Genomic DNA, 20,835 nt, shown 5'->3' with positions numbered 1-20,835 from the left:
ATTTTAGCGCCAACTAAAAATACATTAACGATATGATCGAAACTTGTTTTTCAAGCCTTGATAATAATTTCCTTTTAATCTCTTATTGCATTTTCGTAAACAAATTGAATCATTCGAAGCCCAAAATTCACGTTACGTATGATAAAAACTGGATGTCGGCCTTGTATCACATATTAAAATTCGATCAATCCGCGCTGCTTGCGTAATGGTGACAATATTCATGAATGTATGATAATTTGAAGACCGGTCTTCTACTGGTGTGGTGGGATGCACTACTAACCTCGGGAGAACGAGATAGATCACTTATCATAAATCTTGTTTTAGTTGAATACTTGATTTGTTGCTGTAGGCTCAAGCTTCTTTTGCAATTTTCTTGTAGGCCTCGATGCCTCTTGTGATTACTACATCACATCTCGAACTTGACATTGGGACCTATTAATAAAATCTAGGCTACTCTATTTTCTCTTTAAAATTCGTCATCCAGAGGCTCTAGAATCTAGCAGAAGAACAGAAATAAACACGAAACAAACTGGGAACTCACTCTCTCCGAATTTTACTCTCGAGCAACGTCTGTATTATTTATAGCAGCCTATAAAGAATCACGCGATAGAAAAGCGGTCGGAACCGTGACATCCACACGTTTTAAAAATAAACTTATTCAAACAATTCTCAAAATAGAAGTATTCCCACGGCTATCGGCATGTAATTAGTCGTCCGAATGGTACGGATATTAATTGGCTGATAAAAACCGGACAGACTCTCATTACAATAATATTGCTACTTGCATCGGAACCCGTGTGAAAATCAATCGTCTGTACCAATGTTTTGTAATCGTTACAGTTTTAATTGGCATCTGAAGACCAATTCTCATAGCTAAAATCGTTCAAATACACTCGTGGCTCGTCGCCGATTGCATGGGATTAATGTTGTTGATGGCGTATTTCTCACAATTCTGCCTACGCCTTCGACTGTAACAGGCGTGATATTTATTTAAAAACGTTTATAATATTGGGATCCAGCGTTTCAAACAATCTCAAAAAATTGTTCAAAATCTAACTTTTGTTGTCATTTTCAACATGATGAAAATAAGGGACTGTAAATGGCCCCTCGAAATTAAAAAGAAATAAATATTGTTCAGAATTAAATATCTTTAAAGTCAATTTCTTCATTAAGGGAACTCTACTCGACTCACTGAAATTATTCAGTGGCTTCCCTTACTACGTTGTTCAATCTTGTGGTAAAATTATTCAAGTCATTCGAAGGCCGTTTACTTGACTGCTCTCGAAAACAACAGCTGGTGTGATATATTATGTCCCCCGAAGAAAACAAGTCACAAGAATTGTATCTAGTGAACTTAGGGAAACGTAAATAATGTTTTCATAATTTTATTTGTATTAATTGAAAAAGAGGAAAACCGCCTAATTTATAACTAATAAGTAGTAATAAGTAATTATAATGAGAAACATACCTTTTTTTTGTACCAGTCTTCTGTTTATAATCAAAGATCTAATCATCACTGACGATCAGAGTTTCAAATATAAAGTAATTTCTGACCTATGTGACTAAGTATGTTCGGAATCGATAAAAATGCATAAAGGTAATGCCGGGGAAATCCCGAAGTGGACCGATTGCGACCAATAATTACTAGTATTCTTATATTTCCAAGAATCTAACTTTCACCACGAAGGGGGAAAAATATCAATAAAATCGGAATTTCTTCTTAAATTTTTAAACGGATATTTCAACCGCATATGCCTCGTTAAGTGATATTAAATAATATAATTAATGTATGGTTTTCCCTGTACATAAATATGTATGAACGGCGGATAAGTGATGACTTGGCTCTCCATCTGGGTCAGCGTTAGTCATTGCGGTTCTTATTAACTAGCTGATAACGTGAGCATACAATGTCAATGAATTTCATACAAACATATTATATACTACCTGAAATACACGTATGTTTGAACTACATTCGATGATGATGTGACGCGGTAGATAAAATAATGTAGTTTAGTTAAGCTTGTATATTTTTTAGCTTTTTTGTAAAACAGAAATATGATTTATGATGTTGCTTTTGAATTTCACCACACCTGAAATCATTGTGAAACATTTTTATGGGCTCGGTGTAAACTTTTTTAAGTTTGTTTCCAGATGTAGCATGCCATTTCTGGTTACATTACCCTGATGGATTATAACAGACTTTTTATGCTTTTATTTTCAATCTTACTTTTCATCACCTTTTCCACCACTTCGCACTGGATCTCCATTCGCTCCCTATTTGCTGTATACCATCTCCAACCTGGTCTCACATATAGTACCAACATATTAGAATTTGCATATGCATAGGTATCCGTGCATCGGCAATCACAAAATACTCGACCACCTCGCCCTCTAAATCTATAAAGACAGTAAAAATGAAAGATATCCATAAACAGGACATACATATAGGAAAAAACAGTAAAATGTGAGTATTATAGTGTTATTTTCTTCTGTTCCAGGTTGTCTAACATGCGTCCAAGTGCTGAACATCATGGTGCTGCTGGGCTTCATGCTGAACTACGCGCTCCGCGTGAACCTCACCATAGCTATTGTGGAGATGATCTATCCGGACAATGACAACCAAACTATTGCCGTTGTTAATCATACTATACACAATGTTACTGAGGTAAGCATTATTATTATAACTAGTGGATATTAGTATACCTGAATCTGTAACCAGATTGATCTGGAACTAGAAGTTATAGCGCCTTCTGGTATCGTTTTGCCATCACACTACGCGAAGAATTTCGCAGACGAGGGACTTTTGTCTATGGAAAAAACTCTCGATTGAGCCTAAATCATGTACAAAACGATGAATTACATTTGTTATATGCGTTGTGGATCTATAAAGAACAACGGAAAAGCGTGTCAAATAATCAATGGCGTAGGCCATAAACAAGAAATTATAAAAGTCTGTTGTTTTCAGTACCTTCAGGTATGGGTATTTACCCGAAACTTGCATAATAATACATTGTTTATAATAATTATGTGAAATAAACTTTATCAGTAAATATGTTATTCACATTCTTATGCAATACGTTACATGAATCATGACAAGTGAGCTTATCTTTGAAAGACGGGGGCGTTTCCTACACCCCGGGCTTGTACCGACTATCTTAACGCACTTATACCTACAAAACTACTGAATGAATTTTCATACGGCTTCCGCCAATTAATAGGGTTTTTCATTAGGCAGCTGCATGTTTTAATTAAGATAATGTAAAAATTAACTAAAGTATGACTGTTTAGTTATGATGCTTAAATTAAATCGATACGGACATACATACATGTAGAACGATAAAAGCTCCTAGGTATTTTAAAAAGAAGAAATAAATCAAAGCAAATAGTCTAAAATCATTTAAAGTAATTGAATGTTTTGACACGTGCCCGTTTCATTGAAATAACGCAATAAATCCAGTTCTTATTTTCATAATATTCTCACGTTTATTTTCAACTTTATTTACTTATTTAAATATATAATTACTCACTTACATTTAAATGATGACAGCTAAATTGTTATTTTTAACAACTGTTTTTGTATATTTTTAAAGTAAATATAAAACAATTTTGTATGGCAGTACCCACCTTGTTTTTGGGAATAAATATTTTTAGTTAAATATTTTTGTATACAAATTACTTATACCTACTATACAATGAGACTATGTAGACTAGTTTAGACCTTTATAGGCTAAAGAATAAGAACTACATTTCATTTTATTTTACAAAAATCCCAAGCAACCTTCCCTTTTCCATTAACAAAAACGATAACTGCTGCCCTTAAACTTAAAATTGATTTTGACAAGTAAATAAAAGTGAACAATTTATTGTTAGGTACTATTTAGTTATAATTAGTCCGTTGGCGTTTTCATTTTCCAGCTTTACCTCATTTAATACATAGTTTAATAGTTAATATTGTATATACGTTTGATTCACGAGCCCTATACAATGCCTATTGCTCTGGTTATTCCCACATAACCACAAATGATAGGCCGACTTCCTTTGTTCATTATTTATATAAACAATAGGAATGTGGCCCTGTGGCTTTAAAAAATGTCGACCAGGATAAAATATGTGAAGGAATTTAGCACGCTAGTAATAGGTTAAATATAAAGTTTATACTTACCTTTTGATACCTACGCGTGCTCTCTCATCGTCTTTAGTTCTTCTCCATTGCCTATCTCGTAAAGCCACGCAGGATTCCCAAAACCAAATTATAATCATTATATTTTGTTTGTCGGTTAATCATCTCGGGACTATACAGTTCCGGACTTTTAGAAGGCGTGCGTGGCGCCGAAGCCCACACGTAGAGGCGCATCTCAGATCACGAGCCTCTGTAGATGTTCTGCAACACTGGGCCACTGGCCATCTTACGGTCAGCATCTTTCTTCCGAACGTAACGTGTGCTATGTTGTTGTGATTCCACTCTGGAAGGCCAATGAGGGCATGCTAGAGAAGTGTGCGACGGGTTCTTCATTTTTCAATTCTACCAGAGCAAGGGCGACTTCCCCCGAGAGCTTATTCTTAATTATTCTCACTAGGTTAAAAAAAGGCCACCTGTTCTTGAGGAAAATACGGACTGATGTATTATTTTCTTTTTGTTGTAGCACCCAGAGCACATAGAACAGACCAGGTACCACTGGGACACGAAGCAAAAGAACCACCTCCTCGGCTCATTCTTCTGGGGCTACGTGCTCACAGAACTGCCGGGCGGTCGACTCGCTGAAATCATTGGAGCTAGGTGAGTTGGATATACTGATATTTAACTCCAAGTACCTAAGTGACTATTTGAAATTATAAAATATTATATTCAAATTGACACTGGGGCACTTGGACTACCATTTATGCAAAGCTGTCCATATAGTCATCTATAAAATTGTCTCTGTAAGTAGACCTCGTGAAAAACATGTTGAGGCGCACATAAGGCCTCTTTTTCACGGGGTTCTGACATTGTACGACAGACTTTTTGGTCTAAGCCATAAATAGTTTGTCTTATTTACAAGAAGCCTTGAGTTCACTAAAGTATTCGGAAGAAATGCTGCCAAAAGGTACCTATCTACAGATTAGTGTGACGGAAATGCCGTACCACATTTGGCAACTTCTAGTTGTTAGAGCAGGTACAAGCTGTATGCAAGGTCACATTTTTTTTCTACTGATTTATACTATTTTAAAATCAAAACAACTTTTTTTGGCAAAAGATTCTTGAACTACTTTACATTAATTATTCTCCCGTTATTTGAATTGTTGAGAAGTATGGTGACCATATAACCGACAAGCCAGGATATTAATTCATTGCAAAATAATTAAATGCTTTTTTGTACCTTCAATATGTGTAATCGAAGGCCACAGGAAATAAATTGCGTAAGTCTCGCCACAAGCCATCTGTTATGAGAAGAAAAAATATAAACATTTCCGTGTGCGTGTTTAGTATTTATCATGTTTTTATTATTAAAGCTATTGCTCTCAAAATAATTCTCTCGTGCCGCGTGAGAAAGTCACGTTTTTGTCTCGCTACATTCCAAGAGCACTGCATATTATATTTAAATTATTTGGCACCTTTAGCTGCATCATCGCAGCCAAACCGCACTACTCGGACGGAATGCCGATCAATTTGCAAATAATACTCGCTATTATCCATTCGCAACAAAAACTTGGCCTCGGTAAATACATTTTTTTACAATAGTAACCATTCATTGATGATGGCGCACCGAGGGACGGTCATTGATCCACTCAAATTAAATCCCGTGATATAGGGGGCGCCGACCGAACATCGGAAATCGTTATTCACTTTGGAATGCCGAATTTGAAATATTAGTGACCATGCAATTCTCATTTATCGGGACCGGTTCCGACATTTCATTTCGTTCAATAATAATTTAAGTTGTATTCGCGTATGTTTTTTTTTGCTCGTTGCAATCAATATTTATTATTTCGTTTTAAATTATATTGTCCAGTAATTTGTACGCCCGAATTATTTAGTGGCGTACTTTCTAGACGCCATTAATGGAAGGGTCAGGAAGAGTCAACGACGCTGATTGGCCTGATACTTTTGGTCCTTGCCATCGATTTGAACTATGATAATTAGGTGTAATAGAACAGCTGGCAACGGCTTCATAAATTAAATACAATTAGTATGGCAATAGTTTCGTAACACGCAATGTGCTAAATTATGTCATTTCTGCTTCGACTAGAAGCTACGATCTCAATAAAATTGCGTCAATTTATGTGATGCATCGAATTCTTAATAAAAACGATGTTATCGTGTCAATGGCGAAATTAATGTGCCTTTCAATTCAAATGTAATATAAAAATAGCTTTATCGTTACTTGAAATAAAAACAATTGATGCAATTAATACATGTTATAGCTTATTGAATTAAATGGCTGGCGCTCCTACGCCGGCGCAGGTTTTATCACTCCTGCAGAACCGGTTAATGACTAATTGTGTGAATAACACTATATTGAGGACGCTGAAATCGAGTTAAACAAGTTTTTAACTATTTTATTTTGATTGGAGTCATTATACCAATGTGGTTTTGTTTACCTCGTATTTTGAAACGACTGAAAATTGCCTTGAAGCGTTCGATTATAAGGTAAAATGAAATCTGTAGTTTATAAATTGCTATGATTAAAAAAGTAAGATGTCAGGGAATGAATCACGCGGAACATTCTCGCAGCGTATGTGGGTTTCATGCGAGGATTTAGCGTTATCGTGTAACTGAGCATTGTGTGTGATCATACGTGAAATGTTTGCGTGTCAGTTTTTGAGACGGCGATGCGGGCGGCGGATTTTGACGTGCGATATTAAATTGCCTGTCATATCGGCACGCAGTTATTACTCTGACCACCGGTGTATCAAATAAACTGAGATTTCGATAAAGAACATTTTGATAATTTGTTATAAGAATAACATCCAATTAAAAAAGGGAACTTCCCACCGTTTGCACAAACAATAAACGTATTTTATCTAAATATTTATGTTTATGGAAACGAGTAAAAATTAACTTGTGTTTTTCCTACAGGCGGGTGTTCGGCTACAGTACCCTGATAGCCAGTATCCTGACCCTCCTCACTCCTGGTTCTGCTGCTCTCGGCTTCGGCTGGATTGTGGCCGTGAGAGTCATCCTCGGATTCTGCCTAGGAGCAACATGGCCCGCTATCCTCCCCATGGCTTCGAAATGGGTCCCACCAATGGACAGATCCAAATTCATGTCCAACATGATGGGTAAGTAACCTGTCCAATCATTTTAATTGGCCCATTCTAACATGATAGAGTTTTATGCCTACACAATAATTGATAGATGAAATCAGCATTGCAACAGCTGATGACGTATACGCAAAATGTAGAGTTCAATCTGGGCGCAATAACTTCATATTACGTTGCCTTGACCGTTTTCTGTGTTCCGCTGTGAGCCGACGTTGTCGCGATATCGATGTCACAGTTATCTACACGTAAAGGGGGCTCGAATTGTTATCGCCCGCAAACATTTCGCAGCGCTGCGTGCATTTGAAAGCGACAATATGGCGGCGGAGGCGCGCGCAGGCGTGGTCGCTGACGTCACGGCATCCGCGCCTTCTGATTGGCTGGTATTAGTTGACCGCGCGATTTAACCTTGCGCAACCGTTGCCATGCTGCTGTTAACCAGTTCCGAGAACTGCGACTTGTATTATTTTAGTACGGGACGTGTGGACCGCGGTCACGTGGTCAGTGCGGCGACTATGATTGTCCGCAAGGTTAGGGATGTGTACGGATTCTATTCCTGTTCGTGGACCTTTGACATTGTCCTTCGACGTAACAATTTGATTAACGAGCAAGGTTTCCTGTATAAGATACTGTAATCTTCTGCGTCGTTTATATTAATAAATTAAATCTAAAAATAAACACTCATTATTTTTCTACATGACTTAGATTCCATCTGAATCGCCATTACTTTTATCTGATTTATAATTAACGACAGACGTGACCTTGTCGGAGACCAAGCAATGCATTTCCTGTGAGAACAACATTATGAGAATTTGCAGCAAACAGAAATAATACGTAAACAATAATCTTTTATATTGTAAACACGTATTCGAAGCGGAAAATTTTATATTATTATAATTTCTCAACAGCAAATAATATTTGCATTACATCGACTCCTATATTAATGCAATTCAAAACACTAATTACTATAAGACATTCATGGAAAGTTTAATAACGGCAAAATTATTCGCACATCAAAATTTCGGAGCTCTTTCAATAACTGTTGACATATCACGTTATTATGTTTAGAACCATAAAACATCAATCGATCGTACAGTGCAATTGACCGAAACAACTGATCAAAACATCGCCTGTGCAACATATAGGTCGTATAAACAAAAATATAAATCAAATCATCAATACTCCTTATCAATCGATGTTTACTACAAGCTTCCTTTATTTCATGAATGCAGTTATTGCGTATGAATGACGTTATTTAAGTAATTGAAAACAAATTTAGGTTTGCGTAAAGCATTCGTTTTATGAAGCCAGAGGTCAGACTCAGTGCGTTATGCAAATAACAAGCTTTGAAACTATTTATTTTAATTTGGTTTAGACATTTCAAAATATCAGTATTGTAAGTATTTTTTTACTAGAATTGCTCTTGTGTTGCGGTGACTTTTACAAACAAACAATGGACACAAAGTACAACCATTACTATACTATGAGCAATATATTTTTTTAACCCATTACTTTCCCACTGCTGGCCTAGAGTCTCCTTCCGAAAGTAGAAGGGGTTAGGTCTTGAGTTTACAAAATATGATGTACCTAGTAATTTTTAAAAATAATTTGATCCTAAAACAAAACGTAAAATCATAGTCACCCTACAAAAAATAACTGTCTCGCAAAAAGTTAAGTTGCTAACTGTAAAAATAAAAGTGAAAATGGAACGTGACATGTTTATGAATATCGTAATTCGACTCTCGCACACTGACCGATATTAAACATACATTTGACACTGCGATAGAACTTTCGAGAAGATTCTAGTATTAAAGAGATTCGATTTCGAGCATTGGTTGAAATGCCGATGATACACGAAGATACCCGAAAGATGACGAAGTAAATAAAGTGGATTTATTTGCAGTATCCTAATATTATGAATGCGAAAGTTTGTGAGTATGTATGTATAGATGTTAGGATTTCACGCAAATACCACTGAACCAATTACGATGAAATTTGGTATGTATGTAGGTAGCTAAAGACCCAGAATAACACTTTTCTATCGCGGAGTTCCCGAGGGATCGGGATTTACACGGGAACGGTTTCCACGCAGGCAAAGTCGCAGGCGGCCTCTAGTTTAATATAAAAGCTTGCAGTTATTTTAAGATATTGATAGGTACATATAATTAGTTGTATTTTAACTGTGTAATTATTACTAATTATGAAGCAATTGTTAAAACTAATTTTATCCTTCTATTCCCATATTATGTAGGTTATCCGGATTTTTACCTTGTGATAATAGACCACATTATTATAAATTGTTATTAATTTATTGTTATAACAGTAAAACAAGATTTACTTTTGACGGCTTCCGTGGCGCAGTCGTTAAGGTAGTCGCTACGCCACTACCAGTGAGTCGATAGGTCGTGGGTTCGATTCCCACACGGAACAAATATTTCTCGATCCACAAATTGTTGTTTCGAGTCTGGTTGTACTTTGAGTCCGTTCTACATGTTTGTAAATCCTGTGTGCCAAAATACTTCTTTTCAATTCCAAATAGTACTATGTGATTGGAAACAACATTGCACTTACGTCTATTTACTACTAAGCATCAAAATAATTGAAATGCGATCATTCCACTGTACTAACATTGTACGTAAATCGGAGGTCATAAGTTCAAACAAACTTCCAAATAAATTTTAAACCCTATTATTTAGTAATTAAAGATCATAATCGTATGTGTTATAATTACCTTCATATAGTTTCAAGTATTACAGCGATTACTTAACGGAGTAAAGTTCAGGGCTTGGAATTCTAGGTCTTTGTTTTGACTTCGTCTGTTCTTCTTCGTTTTTCGAAGTAACGAGAGTTTAGATTAATTACAAGCGCGATCTATCTCGGCCGGCTTGAAGTTAGGAGCAGTGGCTGAGCAAATGACATCTTTTGGAACTAAATAGTGACATTACCACCTGCGCATATTATTATGTTTTACTAGCTGACCCGGCAGACTTTGTTCTGCCATATAAAAAAAAATTGTGTCGCTTAGGAGTATGAAAAATAGATGATGGCCGATTCTCAGACCTAGTCAATATGCTCACAAAATTTCATGAGAATTGGTCAAGCCGATTCGGAGGATTATGGCAACGAAAACTGTGACGCGAGAATTTTATATATTAGGTGATGCCTAACTTCAATCCGGTCAAGTTAGATTGCGTGTACTATACAGGCGTATCGCGTAGTCTCCTGGTTCAATCTAGTCGGTGTGCTTTCGATTTTCCTGTTTAGCAATTTTAAGTGATGACGTGTTAACGAGATTTGAACGGCGTCTTGTTCGTATACAGAAGGCTTGATATTGTAAGAGCCTGAAAAAACATCGTTTATTTTTATTTTTCATGACATAAAATATTTTATACTTACAATCTATATTACTAAGTTATTTAATTATGCTAAAACTAAACAAAAATATAAGCAATGTACGTATGAGATTACAAATACAAAAAAAAAATGTAGATAATCGCTTAAAAATCCGTGACTAGATAGAATATTATTTAATCTAAATTATTACTGTTTATCATACGTATTCGTTTCTATTGTAACAATTTCGCAACACATGATGAGATACCTCTTCGGAAGACTATAGGCGCTATAAAATAATCAATAGCCAAATAATTGCAAATAAAAAATCTATCAAATCATGCCCATTGTGAGATATCAATTCATTCGTAATATTTTTTTATCTGCATGACTCACACCCACGTTTCATGAGCTTGCCAAAATAGGCTTGACTTAACTCATTACATTACAATGACGCCAACGTCATGCTAGCAAGGACGATTGGTAAGCATCGGGACCTTTTTAGGAGAAAAAAAGGCACCGATACACGCACAACCTTTTTGCATATCCGTTATTCATACTGATGTTATTTATAAGTGCAGCTCTGTCTTAAACGCTTTCGTGGTGAAACTGTGGAATCGTTTGGCAAACATTTGGCACGGAGATCGTAGTGGTGGACAGATTGAAGACCTGGGATCAAAGGCGAACTAACCCGGGATGGAAGTAGCCTCCCAACTCATATGTATCTGATTTTAGGGAAGTCTCTTAAAGTCTTAAGTCCAAAGTAAAAAAAAGATCACTAACAATTACCGCACGTATGTCAGGACAATATAAGTAGGATGATAGAGTATAAAGTTACATTCAATATTGTTCAAATGAATTGATTTTAAGTTTCACATTCACAGGTTTCCATATAAATTTTAAGGAAACATACCAAGTGATACGCATATAGGTATTTCAGGAAAACATAAGCAGTAATATTATAATGATATGTAACATTTGTAACAGATAGGTCAGGGCTGGTAAACCTTTTGTTATCCGATATTCTCACAACATTTAATTATTAAGAGTTGCATCACTACAAATATATCGATATATTATTTCCTTAACTTTGTATTTTTTACTATCATTTCTCACTAAGATTTAGAGCTGTTGAAGAACTATTAAACTCCCAATACTCTTTATTTATTTCTTTATTTTGTTTCAATCGTACATCAAGCAATATTTCCTTACTAGTACCGTAGTCTTTACCTATATCCACGCAAAATGATATAAAAGTCAGTTGACTCGTTTAGTCATGAAATTATTACAATCAGGCAATAACACTTTTGTATTAATATTAGAACTATTTCTACACAAATTTGTAATAAAATTGATCTAGCGGCTTAGCAGTCCCAACGCAACAGACAGACCGATAGATTTAAGCATATATTACTACAGTACTTACAACACGTGCCATAAGTTCACCATCCCTGATAAAGCCATTATCAATAACCTTTATCAACTATACAATCAGTTCTGAAACAAGTCACGACTTCACACATCGCCTCGCGTCCTCTGTCAACTGGGTCTAGGTATTTTCGAGGAAAAACTTAGCCTTACTACATAATTATACATTTTATTAGCAACAAACACCTTGAACTTTTCATAATACAAACCTGTTTCTATATGTATAATGGTGTTGCAGTTTTAATTAGTGTAGTTCCGTAAAGATGTTTGTTATGGCAAGATGTATGTGTGAAGATTTACTGTCGATAGAAAACAAGATTATAGTGGTTTTGCATTTCTCATTTTACTAACCCGGGTTATCTAAAATGGAGGTATTTAATTTTTTTTAAAAAATGATGAGAAAATATTCACATAAATAACGCACTGACTATTTTGTTAAAAACTAAATTTAAGTCACTGCATCCGTTCGGGAGTTATAATGCCACAGACAGACAGACACACAGACAGACGCGTCAAACTTATAACACCCCTCTTTTTGCGTCGGGGTTAAAAAATGGTCTATGATAGAAAAAAGTCAAACATAATTAAATGTTGGAGATCTCTGATACATTTAATATCTAAGGAGATCATCCATTTTGGGCCTTTTTTCAAAGTGCCGGCCAACAAAAAAAAGTGGCATGTATCAATAGAGCTAGCCATTTGAAGCAATAGTTAGTATGGCACGAAACCGGTAGGATCGCTTTGAACCGAGTTATACAGGTTTGAAGATTCATAATATTCAAACATTAATTCATTTCTGAAAGTGCTGTGAAACATAAAATAATGATTGATTTTGCTAGAATTAACTATCTAAAGCAAATGACCACTCTGAAGTTGATTTAAGGTCGTAAGCCCACGTATCAACTCGGAAACGGGTCGTCACCGTATCAGCTCGAGATCATCAGTATTACTTGTATGTAATTCCCTACTGTAACACACTTATCGGAATCGTTATGTGATCGCCCCGGCTCACGACCATGGGAGTGGTTCGTATGCACATTATGCATACACCAGCACCCAGGGTGGAGTGCGGGGCTATGTGCAAATTCCGATAGAATTGTGGGCATACCTTCTAAACCGCAACATGTGTCCTCATAACAAGGGCCCTCATCACAAATGGTGCCCGAAGCACAAAACATTGTTCCACGTGCCGATGAGTCGGACATAACAACCCAACGGCAACACTCTAGATGACCTCTTACCTAGACGATGGTTTGTTAGTTGCACACAATCGAGGGTGCGGCCCCTTAGGTGCGAGTTGGAATCCCCCGGCGCCTCAATGCGTCGCCACTGGACTGGTCACTGGCGACTAGCGCAAGGTCAGCGCATCCTCCCTTAGCGAACCCAAGGGGCCGCACCCTCGATTGTGTGCAACTAACAAACCATCGTCTAGGTAAGAGGTCATCTAGAGTGTTGCCGTTGGGTTGTTATGTCCGACTCATCGGCATGTGGAACAATATTTTGTGCTTCGGGCACCATTTGTGATGAGGGCCCTTGTTATGAGGACACATGTTGCGGTTTAGAAGGTATGCCCGCCCTTCTATCGGAATTTGCACATAGTCCCGCACTCCACCCTGGGTGCTGGTGTATGCATAATGCGCATACGCACCACTCCCATCGTCGTGAGCCGGGGCGATTACATAACGATTCCAACAAGTGTGTTACAGTAGGGAATTGCATACAAATAATACTGATGAGCTCGAGTTGATACGGTGACGACCCGTTTCCGAGTTGATACGTGTGCTTACGACCTTAAATCAACTTCAGAGTGGTCGTTTGCTTTAGATACTTAATTCTAGCAAAATCAATCATTATTTTATGTTTAACAGAACTTTCAGAAATGAATAAATGTTTGAATATTATGAATCTTCAAACCTGTATAACTCGGTTTAAAGCGATCCTACCGGTTTCGTGCCATACTAACTATTGTTTCAAATGGCTAGCTCTATCGATACATGCCACTTTTTTTTGTTGGCCGGCACTTTGAAAAAAGGCCCAAAAATGTATGGAGCGTGGATGATCTCCTTTATCATTTACAAAACTAGGCACTTCCCTGACTTTTCAGTTATTAGAGTTATTTATTATCCGTATTTTACGGGACTTAAACTAAATCACATATAACTGAAAGTAGTTTTATTATAGTAATATTATTCATAGGATTTAGCGCTGTGAGGTATTATCTACCTGTTTATAGGTGATAAAATCAGTGATAAAATTGCTATGTAAATTGTCTGAAATCTAATAGGTATTAACACTTTCTACTCGTAGATTCAATTTCTCAACTTGAAATCGCTGGCAGGTGCTAGTTTAGTTTTACGTTTAGTAGCGAAATTACACACCTTAATCTATCTATTATATACTAACCCTCTTATTCATAAACACACTATAAACCTATTTTAGTTAAAAAGCTACTATAACATGTTTTCTCTTTTTCACTCCGCTAACGAGTGAAAGAAACAAAACACTTTATAAGCCTTTCATAACTTCATATATTTTTATGAATAAGAGGGTAAAGCTATAAATATGAATTCGGTTATTCTATCTGTCTAGTACATTCGGCTAAATTGCTGAACCATGTGATTATAAAATCGCGCAAGTTCCATACCATACGTTTATAACAATTACTAGAAGACGATTTAAGCAGTACACGACTTGTGGACTTTAGAATTACCTTACTTAATATTATAAATACGAAAGTTTTTTAACTCTTAGGAAGAAACTACTGTACGAATTTTATTTATATTTAATACATTGAGAGCTTATAACCTGGATTAACACATAAGATACTTTTTACGCCAGGAAATTATTTTGCAAGTCGCAAGTGCACAATTATTACTTCATACTTTTGCCGCAAAGCTATACTCGCAAAATTGTATAATCCAGACAAATTATATCCTGTTTATTCCTCAATAATCATTAATCCATACCAAATTCCCATAAGGAAAATCGGCACATAAGACTGTCTTAGTAACAAGTCAGTTAGAACTGGCCTGTCACTTGCTAATGTGGAGCAATGAGTACGTCACGATGCGTTGACCTCATATACAAGGAACTTTCCTACTAGGAATACTACTGTCTTATAATGATTGTAATTATACAATCGTCTAGATATCTTTATATTATGTGTGAGATGAGGTAAACTTTGTTTATTTGTGATATATAGTAAATATTATTAGCCCATGACCACAGCGATTACTGTATTTGGTTACTGTTCTCGAAATTAGCGAAGGAAAAGGCGTTGAGCCACCGCATTTCTGCATCGATTTTTACGAAGAACGAAGAAGTGTGTAGATATGATAGGTTTTTTCTCTCGACTGTTCCTCAATATGTATTTAATCAATATTATAATTCTGATTCACATAATTTTAAAAAGTGATTAGTGAGTTGTAGCTAATACACTTGTCATATCAATAAGATGTACAAAATCTAGGGATATTAATCGAATAGTGAAGGAGATGCATGTTTGCACCAAATGACTACTACTGCTTGTAGGAACAATGTCTTAAAAGGGTTTGACTGTTAAATGCTACGAAGAGATGTAGAAAGAACTAAGTCAATATGATATTTATATAATCTTAGAATGGGGCATTAGCATTTTAAGTTCATCAATACCTTTTTTCTATATCTTTTCTTTTTGTACACAGAGTATTTTAACTCTTCCTTTTATTGCAGTGGTGATTATGACATAATGTTTGTAAAGCCGGGTGTGTCTGGCATCGCAGCGTGACCTACTCGTACCATTGCCAAGTTCACGATTAAACACTAAAGCCGGCCATTTTGTTACTCAATGGTCAGTACATACTTGTATTGACTGACGCAAATAGGATTATCAACGTACTTGTGTAGATATTAGCGAGAATACCAAGGAACGTCTGGAGAAAATCTTTTATATGCATTCTACTCTTGGTCATAGATTTATATATATATATTTATATATATACTCGTATTTGTTCCCTAGTCGGCATTAGAAGCCCCTAAGATCTGAGTCCATTGGGACTTCGCACAATCGCACCCCTTCACGAAATTATCATAATTTCAATCCAGCAAGGCTTCTTAACTTTGTCTCCTGCTTGAAATTCAGTGTAGTATACGAATAAGTGCAATAATATAAACTTAGATATATGCAGGAGGATGTGAATGAGGCAAGGGAAGGATCGTACGGGCGTTCTTTGGTCTCTGCTTAAAAAGACGTGATATTATGCATGAATGAGATCTTTTAGGAGTAGAAAGAACACGACAAAAGCAGCTTTTATCAAACAAAAAATTGTCTCAGCTATTTTCTACTGGACTTACCATATCTTCGACAGTTAAACGCAATAATAGCTAAAGATATATTCTACAATTACGGATATTCTTTTAACATGGAGCCATATAAAATAATGAACAGTACAAAGTCACACGCACGAACAAGGTCTCCATGCCCCTGAGAACTGCAAGCTATTTCTCAGTACACACCACACGTCAATGGCAGTGACATTATCAACATGATTAAGCCTTAATAATAGACAATTAAAAGTTTTTACATTGCTAAATCTAATCTTGTTGCCTTTTTTCAAATATTAGATAAGTTTGTAAGCCGTTTGTTTAAGTTTGTAAGACGTTTGTTTAAGTAACCGAAAATTGTCAAGCTTAAGTTTTCTGCAATACGGTTATGTTAAACTATTATTTAAGAGATTTTGGGGAAAGCTTGATAAATTCTGATGTAATGTAAATTTTTACGTTGTTTTGGAATCCGGATCAAGCGGCTTTAATTATCAAAACCAATTTTTCTTCATGAATATCATCCACACTAACAGCGAAAAGACGTCCCCAGCTATATTGCCTACCCCATAGAATTCCTCAACGCACAGTCAAGAAGAACTCTTCATTCGGTTTTATAAGGAGTCTCTCCAATCTTTGCTCACCACTCCAGGATTTCAACATATTTAAATGCTTATCTACTAATCATCTTATTTAATAAGTATTCACATCACGTTCACATAAAACAAAGCCCGGAACAGACTAGTGATGAGCATGTTATTTGTTGCAGCGTCTTCCCTGGGCGCGGCCATCACGATGCCAATCTGCGGGTTCCTTATAGCACACTTCAAGTGGGAGTCGGCTTTCTACTTCACTGGTACGTACCTTAATTCATTGAATCAATAAGCTAGACTAAAGGAAAAACTCGCAAACGGTTTATCCGATATGCTCATGCTATGTCAATTGGTATCGTTAATAATGCTAAAAGTATTTTTTTATAGACTGAAACATTATATGTGGCATTATAATGCGACATAGTGACGTCACTATGTCGTATTTTGTAAAGTAAAATAGACTTTTGATAAAGAGTAGCAGATTTGTCGGGTAGTCAACTGTTCTACCCCAGTTAAACATTAAATAATACATTAGGGAAATAATAAATTTGCTCGCGGTTCAGTATAAAAATGTTGACAATAATCAAATTATAGTCCTATTTTCGGTAAAAGAGGCAGTTTAAAAAAACTTAACTTTGACATTATTCTAGCGATGGAAATACTTCAAGATTCATTTAAAATTTAATGATGTTTCTGCATTCGACCCTTACTTCATAAGTCCTTTGAAGAAAAGATTATTATTAATAGAAAGTGGACTTGTAGGCCACAATAGAATAGATATCAATTTCCTCAATAATATTCATTTTCCAGTCATTGAATATTTACGAGTAATAAAAGGTCTCGCGATTTCTATTTGTGTAGGATTTTACCGCTTGTCTGATTTATAGGTGACAGTGCTGTTGGTAGCTTAGTTATTTATGTACAGGTTATTGAACTGCAATATCATTGTGTATTATAGGTAATTGAGAATTTCAGAATATTGTTTATTACTAACTTATATACAAAACAAACAGTATAACGTGAAAAACGCCCACGGCGCAATGAGTCCCTTTTATCATTTCACAGAATTTCAGCAGCCTATTGCATTTAGATTCCACATGCATGTTTGGACTTACCTTAATTTGTTTGTACGTCAAACTGCAAATCTCTGATATGATTTATTTAAAGTAGCATAAAGAGACATCATAAAAATAAATCTTATACTTATATAAAATTTCCATGTCACAATGTTAGTAACCGTACTCCTACGAAACGGCTTGACCGATTCTCATAAAATTTAATGTGAACGATGTAGTTTTAGATTCGGCCAACATCTATTTTTCATACCCCTTAGAGATAAGAGTTGTCCATCCCAAATTTATTTATGTTTGCTCTTTAAAACCAAATCCTTTCTAAGGTCTGTTGAAATCGTCTACGTATATCTGTAACTCTGTTCATCCTCACAGGTATAATCGGCGTGATGTGGTCAGTGGCATGGTTCGCAGTGGTGTATGACTCTCCGGCCGAGCACCCTCGCATCTCGGAGACTGAGCGCAACTATCTTATGAAGGCTCTACCACAAGACTCTAACAACAAAGGAGTAAGTGTTTATCAATACCTTATTATTATTTCTCCTTAGAAATATATTTTTAAGGAACTATGACTGTCTATGACTGACTTTGACGGAGTTCGACCGCAATGCTATAATTTTCTAGAAAAACAATTTACAATATTTTTTCCTTATGAATCAGTCAGTTTATTGGTGAAAACCTCATGAAAATTTAACTAGACAAACATCTTTGTTGTGGAATTAATTGTGAATGTAAAACAGTAGATGGTAAACAAACAAAAAATCAAAATTTCCCTGAGATGTCAAAACTATTATAAAAATTTAAAATACAAAAAAAAATACTTTAATTTTTAACACTAAGTAAACGTACCATGAAAAGGTACCAAAGTAATTGATTACATAACAAAATCCAGTTCGAACCACCACTATTAACGTCAGCGCAAATAATACGCTCATTAACAAACCATTTGTGCAAATTTTAACGATTGCAACAAAAATGAGACTGTTTTGTACAAAGCGTAGTGATTTACGAATAAAATTAATTACGGGATTGTCACTTGTTAAATGTGTTATATTTTATTCTGATAATAAATTAAAAAATAAATTTATTCCATTACTGTCCCACTGCTGCTGGGCAAGGGTCTCCTCTCGTAATGAGAATACTAAAAATACAAACAGTTTGTTTCGATAGGTAGATGTTTTTTCTCTTCGCTCTCACACGCGAAACCAACTGAATAGATTATCAATTAACTTTGCACGCAAATAGTAGACTGCAGACACTAAAATACTAAATAATACATATAAAGCCCACGTTACTCCTATTCTAATCGAAGATTTGGGCAGAGGCGTATAAAATACACCCACGTTTCGTTATTAATATTGTTAGTAGTAGGTAGTAGAGGGCGACTCTCTCGCCATTTACCGGGAACTACTCAACTGAGATACATAATAGACCACAGCCGCAGTCATTAAAGTAACGATAAATTATTACATAAAGGAAAAAACGTAATAAATCCCTGTAACGTATGTGAAGGAATATTTCGGCGATACAATGAATCGAATTGATATTCACAAAACGTAAGGAATACAAATTAGTTTAAAATTTTACGAGCTCAAGGCTTGTCTCATTTGAATATAATCGGCATTTGATAGACGTAGCGCTTATTTAATTTACTTTATAACTATTTTCAGTTCATAGAAACATTTTAGATCCTAAAACGACACTTGGCTAACTTGGTCGACTAAAGGTCTAACCAATTCTTCATATCGGGAGAAAAACTTGTCCAGTGAGGCAGTAATAGGGTAATATAAAATTTTAATTAAAAAAAGGTATCATTTTCAAGTGTTTGTGTGTGAAATGAGTGTTGGTTTACTGCGTGCCGTAAGATTTAATTTGGTAGTTGACTGGGTTAAATTATAAACGTGTACTCGTGAAAGGTTCATCTAAAACGCTCAGGCTATATAATGTTGAAATTGTAATTATTACAGACTGACACATTTTATTAGGCACTTGTTTGATACGAACGAAAATCTATACTAATATTATAAAGCTGAAGAGTTTGTTTGTTTGCTTGTTTGAACGCGCTAATCTTAGCAACTACTGGTCCGATTTGAAAAATTCTTTCAGTGTTAGATAGCCCATTTATCGAGGAAGGCTATAGGCTATATATCATCACGCTACGACCAATAGGAGCAGAGTACCAGTAAAAAATGTTACAAAAACGGGGAAAATGATGTCTCTCTTATGTGACGCAAGCGAAGTTGCGCGGGTCAGCTAGTACGATATAATTGTGACGTCATTATATCGTATTTCCTGATTTGACTGGTAGTCAACAGTTCAGTCTTGCAAAATGCTACTGGAATTCCCTTCATTAATTTGCCCCATAGTAATTGGCATCAGGAAAACAACGATTAAAGAATTGGTCTCAAGTCCAGTAATTTCTCATCATACTCAGCATAAACAAACAAACAAACAAACAGGTAACTCAGAACCTTTACACTATAAGTAGTTTATTTATAAACTTTATTTTAAGTAAAACCGCTGCGGTACCTATTGTTCCTAAGTCGTTTTCCTTTTAATTACTAATTAATGTACAATGCACTTTTGTGGTATTGTTTGAATAGGTTATTAAAATAATTGTGTATGGGAAAAACAACAGTTGTTTTGAACATGTGTCAATCTAGAACCCTAACTTCCGGGAATGCTCCCTAACCTAAATTATTTTGATATTTGATAGTATCAAAACATACTCCCTCTGTGGTTTGGAAGGTAATTCTTGGATTCAATTGCCGCGTCTGACAAAGTAAAGTGCTATCCGTCTTTTATAATAATTTATAGCAAAATATTATTTAAATGTTATTACATGATATAGATATGGGTTATTATATGATAAT

The 20,835-nt window shown here is 35.7% G+C and overlaps 1 protein-coding gene across 2 annotated transcripts in view; it reads left to right on the top strand.

Annotated features, from left to right (window-relative positions):
• Positions 1 to 20,835, top strand: part of LOC142979196 (sialin) — a 67,272-nt gene that overhangs the window by 21,676 nt on the left and 24,761 nt on the right. For both annotated transcript variants that reach the window (XM_076123999.1, XM_076123998.1), the window contains exons 3-7: positions 2,499 to 2,665; positions 4,644 to 4,777; positions 7,058 to 7,260; positions 17,069 to 17,155; positions 18,338 to 18,471. In XM_076123999.1, coding sequence (XP_075980114.1) covers positions 2,499 to 2,665; positions 4,644 to 4,777; positions 7,058 to 7,260; positions 17,069 to 17,155; positions 18,338 to 18,471 — 725 coding nt within the window. The remainder of the gene's footprint in view (positions 1 to 2,498; positions 2,666 to 4,643; positions 4,778 to 7,057; positions 7,261 to 17,068; positions 17,156 to 18,337; positions 18,472 to 20,835) is intronic.

This window comes from Anticarsia gemmatalis, chromosome 16 (assembly GCF_050436995.1).
Source record: "Anticarsia gemmatalis isolate Benzon Research Colony breed Stoneville strain chromosome 16, ilAntGemm2 primary, whole genome shotgun sequence".
In the NCBI taxonomy this organism is placed as follows: Eukaryota; Metazoa; Arthropoda; class Insecta; order Lepidoptera; family Erebidae; genus Anticarsia; species Anticarsia gemmatalis.
The sequence above is the reverse complement of the archived record's forward strand: the minus strand, read 5'-3'. Positions and strand labels throughout refer to the sequence as shown.